Below are 11,526 nucleotides of genomic sequence, written 5' to 3' on the forward strand. Positions count from 1 at the left end.
TCAGTTCCCCCAGCAAGCAGTGCAACTTCAGATTTCAGCAGTGCACTTACAAGTAACTCCAGCTCCCTGAATGTCATACGAGGCAGTGTTAACGCAAGTAAGTAATTGGAGATTTGAAAATCACACTTAATTTATGTGTTTATCAGTCTATTTAAATAAATGCATGAAATATTGTCATATTAATGAACAATCCAATTGTATTTGAACAGCTTCCACTTCTTCTGCTGCTGCTTCCACCGCTGCACCTACTGCTTCAGCTGCCCCAACCGCAGCACCTAATGCCACAGATGCCCCTACTGTGGGCCCAACCGGGGCTCAAACTGCAGCTCCTAATGCTACAGATGCCCCTACTGTTGCTCCAACTGCAGCTCATAATGCTACAGATGCCCCTACTGCTGCTCCAACTGCAGCTCCCGATGCAACAGATGCTACCACTGCTGCACCAACAACTTCAATCACCACAGCATCAACAGATCCTCCTACATCCAGTGAAGGAAGCCTTGGCCTCACGTTTAGTCTCGACCAAACATTTACATCAGATCTCGCAAACTCATCCTCAACGGCTTTTAAGACTTTAGCGGCAGAGGTGGTCAAAGAGGTAAACTGATAAAAATGGGCAATGCTTTTGACTCCCAAATAATTGAAATTCAACTTTGATAAATGCCATTCTGTGAGCATCAGAAGACAAAAAAAATGTTTTACATTACTGTAATGCTAAAGAGTTCAATCAACTGCCCCAAAAATTTGGCAGTAGAGTCTGGTAGGTCATCTTTAATCTTGTAAACATATTATGTATGCTGACAATGATGTGCGATGATGATTTGATCTATGGAATAGCCTTCAGGCCAAACCAAGCAAAAGTTGTACATTTGTTGTTAGCTATTCTCTCACAAATCACAGTTATGTTGTCTTTCAGCTCAACAAAGTGGGTAAAAGTCTGTATGGATCATCTTTCCTCCGCTCCCTCGTTAACGCATTCATGTAAGACCAAATTTCAATTCCTGTATTATTTTTTTCTGAATATTTGCCAGGCACTTCCTTTAAAAAGAGTTGCTTTCTCTCTCATTGAAGGAGTGGATCAGTGGTTGCAGACACAACACTTGTGTTCAAAGATCAGAGCTCAGTTCCCTCAGCAAGCAGTGCAACTTCAGATTTCAGCAGTGCACTTACAAGTAACTCCAGCTCCCTGAATGTCATATCAGGCAGTGTTAACGCAAGTAAGTAATTAGAGATTTGAAAATCACACTTAATTATTATGTTTATCCATCTATTTAAATAAAATACATTAAACATCGTCATATTAATTTACAATCCAATGGTATTGGCACAGCATCCACTTCCTCTGCCACTGCTACCACTGCTGCACCTACAGCTTCAGCTGCCCCAACCGCAGCTGATAATACCACAGATGCCCCTACTGCAGGCCCAACAGCAGCTCCAACTGCAGCTCCCACTACCACAGATGCCCCTACTGCTGCACCAACTGCTGCTCCTAATGCTACAGATGCTGCTGCGTCAACTGCTGCTGCCACAGAGGCTACAACGGCAGCTACTAATACAACTGCTGCCACTACTGCTACTACAACTGCATCAACAGATCCACCTACATCCAGTGAGGGAACCCTTGGCCTTAACTTCAGTCTCAATCAAACATTTACATCAGATCTTTCCAACTCATCCTCTACAGCATTTAAGACTTTGGCTTCAAAAGTGGTTGAAGAGGTAAGATGTCTATGCACATAATTGTATGTTGCAAACAAATTGAGGTTGTACTTAGTTACAGTAATTGTCCATGGATATTGTAAGGCAGAGAATCAACTTACTGCACATTTTTTAGCAAATATTGCTGTTGGGGAAATAAATCTTGTCAGTGAGCACAGTGAATATGAGAATACTCATGTGGCTAACATTTTCGTATTAATTTAAAAGTTATCTCCTCATTTTTTGCATTAGGAAACAACATTCTCAGAATTCCAGTTATTCAATATTTTCTTAATTTGCCCAATATTATGATAACTGAATCTGGTGAGCCTTCTTTAACCTTGGAAGAAAATGCAGGTAACGATGGCTAAGCTAAGCATATAGGATTCCATAGCCTCCAAACAAAACAAAATATATTAACCACTGATGAGGCTGACCACATCCTTCAAACCAGTTTAAGCCCAGATCCCCGTGGGGCTCACCTGCAATTGTCCTCAAACCATAGCAATCTCTTTGCCTTGCAGGGTAATTCAAGGAAGTTGCGCATTTGTGTGAGTAATTTGTCGTAATTTTATTTACAAATGACATTAATTTTGTCTTCCAGGTAAACAAAGTGTCCAACAGTCTCTATGGATCAAGTTTCCTTCGTTCCATTGTTAACGCATTCACGTAAGACTAAATTTCCCTTTGAATATTTTAATGATAATTTCACTAATATACTATTACCATACATTTGGCCTTCACTTTAACCAAAATGTTGCTCTCTCTCTTTGCCCCTGTAGGAGTGGATCAGTGAAAGTCGACATGACCGTTGTGTTCAAAGATTCAGGCTCAGTTCCTTCAGCAAGCAGTGCAACTTCACAATATAGTAGTGCGCTTGCTAACTCTACCTCCCTTGATGTTGTAGCAGGCAGTGTTTCTGCACGTAAGTTAATTGAGACCTAAAAGTCTGAGTTTATGAATCTATGGTTTACATATGTTAATCTATTTTAAAAAATTGAATGCATCTTGCAATGTCATGCTTGTAAATCTCTGGCCATTTTTAAATGTATAAGTATGATAAGGGCTCAAGGTCGGAATGAAGCTTTCTTTTAGATTGCATATTGAATTTCTGAAGTTGTGATCAATCCAGAGAATTTCACTGACTACAACCTCTGCTTTCTCTAATTTTTCAGAGTCAACATCAACATCAAGCAGTCCTCCTCGCCCAACAATGGGCGCGTTGGCATTCTTTTCACTAACACTGCTGGCTGTGGCACAGATGCTGATAGACTTATAACCGGCACCTAAGGCAGATGCACTGACTTGGCCAATAGTTTTTGCCATCAAGAGTGGAAAAAAGTGGTTACCAACTGACCAAAAACAAGAGACATGAGTGTGCATAATGAAATTTACAATGCCATGCGGTAAAAAGATGTGTACTGTGTGTCAAGGACAGGTTTTCAGTATTTTCCACATTTGATGTTCCAGTACAATCACTTGTGTTTGGTTTCCATTTTATTTAAAATAAGAAATAGTTCAGATTGTAATTTAAAACCACCATATTTGATTTTCTTTGTGTGTGTGCAATGTTCATTTTGTGCATTTTTTTTCTAACAGATGCCATTCAATGCTGTGTAATGCTGTTCTTTATATGCTTTTTTTAATGCAGCATCAACATTGCATTTATCAACATTTACAAATGCAAATGAATATAGGATAATGTACTGAATATTTATTGCAAATGAAAAGCCATGTACAGTACAACAGGGCACAATTTGCATCCAATGCAATTAAGTTTGAACGGAGGAGTGCAGTTAACACAGTGTGGTGCAAAACATTAAGGGTATAGAGGTAACATGAACATGATGCTGGAGACAATTGATTCATATTACAGCTGAGACCAACCATTAGGTTTGTTCTGTTACATATTTAACCATGAAGACAATTATTTCTGAAGCAGGACCATGTATCAGCAGCACGTGAGAATACTGTAGGGAAGAAAGGTTGCCATTGAATTTTGTAGAATCATCTAGTATCTTGTAAAAGGTTTGGCAAGTGGATTGCAGATTGCAAGTTTGAGAATGTCCAGGTACTATCATAGAATTTAGAAAGATTATTGATTGTAATTGAATAACAGTTCTTCCTGTATGTTTTGTTAGAAGGGGGATTATAAAAATGTGTATCTTTGTTTATCAATCAAGTATTAAAATGTTGCCTTTAAAATGACTGGTGGTCTTGCAAATTTTCCTTTTTGTCTTTCTAGTCTCTCTAATAGATTTTTTAAAGCCCAAAACCAAAACATTATAATCACCAGTGGCATGGATATGATATATTTCAACCTTTTCTTTATCTAAAACAATCTACAACAAGTTTTAAAATCATTGCCAAGACTTATTGCGGACTTAAGGGGGGAATGCAAGGGAATACTTCATAATGTAAAAGTCAAGAAGAAGAAACTAGCCTTTTGTTAACTTGGACCCTTTCTTTTATTTGATTCACATCAGGTGCAGTTCTATTTTATTCTGAACATCAAATATTCAGACCATTATGGTTAATTGTCTGCAATTTCCTGTCATTAACATAAACAGCACATGTGTAAGAACTATTGCCTTTTTTTTTATTGCCTGAAGTGAAATCTTAGTTCACATTTAACGACCACCCCCATGTATTTGTGTATTGTAATATATTGTATTTACTTTAATACTATTTTAAGATGTTTACTTACTAAGTTACTGAGGTGTTTATTTCCGGTTTTATGTTTGTTTAGGTGGGTATGTGTTCTGTGTTTTGTGTTTTGTCTCATATCAGAATTTATGCATACATGCAACATACATACAAAGAACAGTGCAGAGTCATTGTTCAGTCCAAAAAATACATTCTAGAGTTAGCCAGAGCTAATTAAAGACGTCAGTAATTTCAGTTACCCCAATGAACTTTCAACCTTAGTCTTGTCAGAGCAAAGTTTACTCTTTATGTATCTGTTCCCCCACTGAAGCTCTGCAAGGAAACTGTAAGGCATAAAAGAAAAACTACATTGTAAAATTCTTAGTGCTTAACCTTCATTACGATCGTCTGAGCCACGTTCAGAGCAGTTGTAAATTACTCCATAAAGATACAGCTGTGGCTACAAAAGGTTTAAATCTCAATACATATGATAAATACAAAATTTATAAGCAAGTTGTTGCCTTCTGACAGCACCTTGTCATGTGTCTATAATGTACATGCAATGACCCACCAGAAGAGGGCTGCATTGCCCCGAGGATCATCCAAGTCTGAGTATATATGCACATGGGCTTTCATCCCTAAATGTTTTATTCACAACTTTATTTGCTCTGTTAGTCACGCTCTGCAATAGCTATGATTTGACATGAGTTTTAATTTTTTTCTTTTTTAAATAAAATAGCGAGGGAGAACAATTTTAAATTCCAATAAAAATGACAGTAGTTCACAGATTAATGCTGATCAGATAATTTAGAAACAAAGTATGTAATACAAATAAGGTACTTTCCTGCAATGAAATGCTAAAACAATCATCCTTGTACAAAAAAATAGAATGTGGATGAAGGTTTTTTGTTTGTTTTGGGCCTTGATATTTTTATCACAGACCTTTTACTGCACTGATAAATCAGACTTTGTATGGTAACTAAGTACAGTTCAGTTGAGAAAAGGGTGTCTAATTTACTCCACATTATATAAAAAACAAACAAATCAAAAATGGAAACATTTTGTTTGAATCAATCAAAAATTGCCCAACAACAAGTGTATTGCAAGTTCTCTCCCTGTCTGCTAGAAATTCCACCACTATTCATATGTTTGTTGTATTTTCAAGGAAAAATAATTGCCACCTGGATTATGTTCACCAGACACATTTTTGCAACTTTTCAGATTTGTTCATTAAAATAGTTTACTCAAGTATTTTACTTTTAGAAGGAACATGAGGTATAGTACTTTAATGAGTATTACACTGCTGATAATGATATGTGTAATCAGGTCACTTTTATTTGCCCCTTAATGTAACAAAGCATGTAAATCAACCTCTGCCCACTCCTCTTTCAGAAACAAAAGAACAGATGTGCAGCCAGTCTCCCCTGTCTGTAAGGCACACTTGCATTACACATATCAATGACTGGTCTGCAAAGAAAACGCTAGCTATTGAGCCAATGTGCCTTTTATTGCACCCTTCATTAAAATCCCCCCATGTTTAATTAGAACACATCCGCCACACTTGAGATACGTCTGTCACTGGCTGAGGCCCAAGGTATTCAAGCTTGGCAGGATTGACTGTGCTCTACTGCACGCTGAAACACATGAAAGAGATGATGAGAGCTGTTTTAGGGGTATTAAGAAAGTGAAGTTGCACCCATTCAAAACTCATTTAAAATTAGAAGTCAGATAAGTATCTGTGCTTTTTACAAAATAGGAAATTTGGTTGTGTTTTTGTTTTCCCTCAGTATTATTTAGAGTGGAGTAGGGTATTTTTTTCAAATTACTTGAATTTTATCATGCAGAATATTGAACCAAAGCAATACACAGCATTTTTGCAATGCAGTTTTTATCTGAGCAAGAAACTGCAGTGCTTAAAGGGATTCTTGACTGATTATCAACTACCTTTGTATCATAACAATTTGGGGAGTGTGAGTAAACCGAAACTTCCCTCCATCTCTCCAGAGCTTTGATTTCTCTGCTCATCTCTCAGCTCAAATATGCAGTGGATTTTTCTGGCTCTGGGGATGTATTTGTTCTAACTACACATAGTACTTCCCCATTATTCTTATGTCCGCCACCACAGACACAAAGAAAAGTTGACTGAGAGAGAGACCTGACTTGCTCTCTCAAACGAAGACCAGACTCAGTTCGATGGTAAAACTAGGCAGTGCTGATCAAATATAAATCAAGATTCTGTTACTGTGTTGCCCATTTCTCATCTTAAAAATCTTCAGAAATATTTTTTAGTGCACGGTCTGGTATGGCGCAGTGCATTGTTGTAGGTTTTCTACCTCCTCTAAATGTAGTGGATCTCTGGGTAAGGGTCATTATTTGTAAAGAGTTGGTCATCACCGTGTGTGTAGGATCAGAGTCTCCAAAACGTCTGAATTATAATGATTACAAACTACTCATGCCTGGTTAAGTTATTACAAATAATCCTAAAGGGGTCATGAATGTCTAAACTGGATATCATAGTCAATCATATAGTTAATATATATTTTACTAAGATAGTGAGGTAAGTATGTTACACAGTACATAAGATATATCTTCTGGGTACTATAAATGTACTGTATATAAAACAATTTTATGACATAATGTTGGACAGAAGTGGACTGAATGACTGGTATTGCCAACCCTAAAGCAACACAAAAAATATGGCTAGAGTCTTTTCCAGAAATCAGAAGAAAAAATAATAATAATTAGTTCTTCGACTGATTTCTACAGAGAAAATATTAAGTGTGTTTTACTGTATAGCATATACTCAGCCTGAGCAATCAAGTTTATTGATTTTCACAGATCTTAATCACTGTTTTTTTAGTGTTGTGGACAACATGATTTTCAATGCTGTGCACTTTTCAAAGTGATACAGATACAGGCACCTTTAATCAGCATACCACAATTAGAATTTAAATGTCAGTCATTTGAATTGAATTGGTAGGGGATCGGCAGCAGACTGTATTTTGTTACTGTGATTATTGTTGCATGCTTTCATTACAGCCCACTTCCCATCTCTCCCATCCCTCTCGTCTCTGTGTAAAAGGTTCAGTATGATGCAGACATGAGGACAGACGATCATCTTTCTTCTTTACAGGTGAGTGTCACTGTTTACACAGTTTTCTTTTGTTTGATGTGAAGTGGTACATTACAAACCTTTGTTTTTAAACTGTATTCAGAAGACCCTGTAGGAAATGTTATTATCTGACTGAGCTGCTCTTCATAGAATCAGATGGAAAGATGAAGAATCTTACTGAAATTTTTGATGTGGCTTTTTCAATTGTCACAATTATTATATCTTCTCAGTGGAAAAAAAATGCACTTCTTGCTTTTATTTTTTACATACCATATAAAAATACAAAAGCCTGTTAATGAACATTATAAGTATTGTTTTCTACAGTATTACTGCACAGCAAATGATGTAACTAGCAAGAATATCCACAGCAAAGCAAATAGATGGTCAATATCTTTTAAAAAATATATGTTAAGGGAGTTATATTACTACCGGGCATATAGGCAAAATTTTACATACTCTTAATTACATTTTTCTTAAGATTGACAGTGAGACATTGTGTAAAGTTTTGTACTAATTATTGTCTTCTGGCAGTGTAAATCACTAAACTGACATCAAGAGCATGATGTTGTGGACAATGACAGATAAGAGGTATTGTGCAAGATTAACAGACGTAAATACAACCGAATAATGCAGACGTGCTGTTACTGACATAAACAGAAAAATTAGAAGGATGGAAGGGAACAATGTGGTGTGCAGGGGGTGAGCTGTCGAGATGACTGCCAAAGTGACCTCTACCTCCCTGAAGAGGGAGTGACTCTATGTATGTATATGCATTATAATGTTCGAGAATAAATTATTGGAATATATATGAATTTATGGAATGAGCTTTGAATGCATTTAAAATGAAACTTGTATATACAGAATGAATCATGAGTATACAGACTGAAACTTGATTACATGGAATGAATAAATATAAAGGCAAACCTGGATGGTGGTGGTGATACGATCTTTACAGAGTGAATAAAAATTATATTTATATATGTATTACTCATTACTTATGGTGACGTGTGTTGGTTCCACTCAACAAGTCTACAAGCCAAACAAAAACCTACATTTCCACTCTGCATCACTTTCCCGTCACCACTGCATGGCCCCTGCGGTGTTCATTAAAATCTATTCCAAGTCAGGTGGAACATCTGCTCCCTGTTCACACCACTGGCACTGGAAATGTAATATTATTCTGTTCATAACAGTCATATGTGTTCTGCTGTGTGATATACTGTGGTGTGCAATGACTGAATCAAGAGGAGCAATCTTAATAAATGCGTAATTGTTCCTAGGGGCAAACACAACTGTGAAATATAGCAAATTACTGTTTTTTTAAGAGAACTCCAATGTTTGTGATATATGTCACAAACAGGATTCAAATTCCTAAATATATCTACAAGAAAAGGTTCCAATTCAACAGACCTGATGACTCAACTGGAGAATTCTACTATGTGACACTTGGTTTGTGTTTCTTGGTTTAGAAGACACATACAAAAATAACAGTCATATGTCATTCCCCTCATTAAATCAAGATCTGTGTTGATGAAAAGAACATCTGGTTTTGCTCTCCTCACCTAGCAAAGAGATGGCATTTTAAATAAGGCAACTACAACGAGGAATTTTCACCCACAGTCTCTTGTGATTCCTACATTGAACCAAAGTTTACAGCCAAGAGATTAATTAATAAGAAGTAACCATGGAGCAGCAATTGGCTCAAAACAAACAGAATTCCGGGTGGTTTGTCAATTTTTTCACTGTTAATGTACCAAAGAGGATTGTAGGAATTGAAACATTTCACTTACTGCAAAGTCAGACTGCTCATTACTTACAACTGTATCTGTGTGTTTTGACAGACTTGATAAGACCATGGATAACAGCAGCTTGGGATTGTTTGGAGATGATAATATGTCTCTTCAGACTGAACTTCAGTCCTGCACTACATTGAGGAACCAGGCCTCTCGTGTTTTCCTATATGTGTTCCTCTCTGTTGGCATCGTCTGCACAGTAGTGGGCAACTTCCTGGTGGTCTTGTCCATCGCCTACTTCAAGCAGTTGCAGTCACCCACAAACTCCTTTGTCATGTCCCTGGCAGTAGCTGACTGCCTTGTTGGCCTGGTAGTGATGCCATATAGTATGATTCGGACAGTGGAGGGATGCTGGTACTTTGGTGTCCTTTTTTGTAAGCTTCATTCTAGTCTAGATGTCATGCTCTGCACAGCCTCTATATTCCATCTCAGCTGCATAGCGTTTGACCGCTACTACGCTGTCTGCAACCCATTGGTTTACTCCTTAAAGATGTCCCGGAGTCGGGTAGCTCTCCTTATCGTTGTATGTTGGGCTGTTCCAATGCTCATTTCCTTTGGTCCCATAATGCTTGATCTACATGTTGCCGGTGTGGACATCCTGCTCCCTAAAGATGTATGCGTATTCTTGGTCAATCGCATTTATGCTGTCATGGCTTCCTTGGTGGCCTTTTATTTGCCAATGGCTATCATGCTAATAGCCTACTGGAAGATCTTCAAAGCTGCCAAACGGCAGGCCATGCAGATCAGCGCCATGGAGAGCCAGATGGCTGCTGGAGTGGGCAAAGACTCAAGCAAGAAAAAAAGACACCGAAACACTATGAGAAGGGAAAGAAAGGCAGCAAAAATTTTGGGCATCATCATGGGAGTTTTTCTAATCTTCTGGATGCCTTTCTTTACAGTCAATATTGTGGACCCCTTCATTGATTACAGTACGGAAGTGGTCGTCTGGGACATATTTTTGTGGCTGGGATACATCAACTCCTCTCTGAATCCCTTTTTATATGGTTTCTTCAACCGTTCCTTCCGTAGGGCATTCCTCATGTTCATGGGCTGCAGGGTATGCCTGCCTGGATCCTCCCCTGGGATGGAGCTATCACACACTAGAAAAGACCCTAATTAACGTGCAGATTAACCATAAAATAAAGATAGTATCTGTATATTAGATTTTGTTCAGGCATAAAAAGATCAAGGATTGAGGAAGTGCTCTAACAACATTTTTTTGTTAGCATCATGGAAAAAGGGGAAATTTTAGTTACAAAGGACTGCCACCATGCCTTCAACCGTTATGTATAAAATTACCTCTTTTCCTTCCATGTAAAGGTACCATGCTCTCTGGCACAAACTTTTTGATTTTGTGGCAGAAAAAGAGTCTGGTTTGACTCTGCAACACAGGCTTTTTCCAGTTCCACTTTTAAGTAAATTAACTTTGAATTATGTCCATGTGTTCATGGCCTTTGAGGAACAGTTGCCCAATGTAGGTAATGTGTCAATGATATTAGATGGAAATTTAACCTGAAAATGGTTGTTCACTTCAAAAATAACTTGGCAAAAGATGGCTATCTACCTGCCAGTCACAGTGTATATATTATGTCTATGTCTAACATATGAAAGCAGAATCACTGTAATATTGACCACTTGTATATAGCAACAATAAAGATAAAAAATAAATCTAAAAAATAATTTTTCAATAATAAGGGGAGCTTCAAATGGATGGGGTCAAACTGCACACCGCTCACAACACATCAAAAGTTACAAGTACATAGCACAAATCATCCAAAAACAATGATCATAAGAACTAACAATTGAGAAAAGTACATAGAAAAGTAGAAAAATGTGAAAAAAAAAAAATGAAAATTCATATTTTCTTTGATAGATTTTTGTATTGTCTATTATTGGTCTATTATTTTTTTATTTTTTTATTTATTTTTTTTTTTTACATTTTTTAACAATCTAGAAAAGTACATAGAAGAAGTATAGATAGAAACAAATCTGAAAAAACCTGAGATGAAAATAAGAATTTTCAGTTTTTTCATACTGTTTCTACTTTTTCTATGTACCTTTCTAGACTGTTAGTTTTTATGATTAGTATTTTTGGATGATTTGTGATATATACCTGTAAATTTTGATGTGTTATGCTCAGTATATTGTACTTTTGAACTTTTGATGTGTTGTACTCTGTATATTCTTGTATAATATTGTTTTGTTTTGTTTTTTTGTTGTTGTTGTTGTTGTTGTTTTCCATGGGTACATGTTCTGTCCTCCATGTGGGAGTGT

The 11,526-nt window shown here is 37.0% G+C and overlaps 1 protein-coding gene across 1 annotated transcript; it reads left to right on the plus strand.

Annotated features, from left to right (window-relative positions):
- Positions 1–9,313: 9,313 nt before the first annotated feature.
- Positions 9,314–10,372, plus strand: LOC121941614 (5-hydroxytryptamine receptor 4). Its single transcript, XM_042484440.1, has one exon. It carries the CDS (start codon positions 9,314–9,316, stop codon positions 10,370–10,372), a length of 1,059 nt encoding a protein of 352 aa, XP_042340374.1.
- Positions 10,373–11,526: the final 1,154 nt, after the last annotated feature.

Source organism: Plectropomus leopardus, chromosome 4 (assembly GCF_008729295.1).
Source record: "Plectropomus leopardus isolate mb chromosome 4, YSFRI_Pleo_2.0, whole genome shotgun sequence".
NCBI lineage: Eukaryota > Metazoa > Chordata > Actinopteri > Perciformes > Serranidae > Plectropomus > Plectropomus leopardus.

Bases quoted from the DNA above. Each gene is read 5' to 3' on its own strand.
- LOC121941614 (XM_042484440.1), top strand. From the start codon at position 9,314: ATGGATAACAGCAGCTTGGGATTGTTTGGAGATGATAATATGTCTCTT.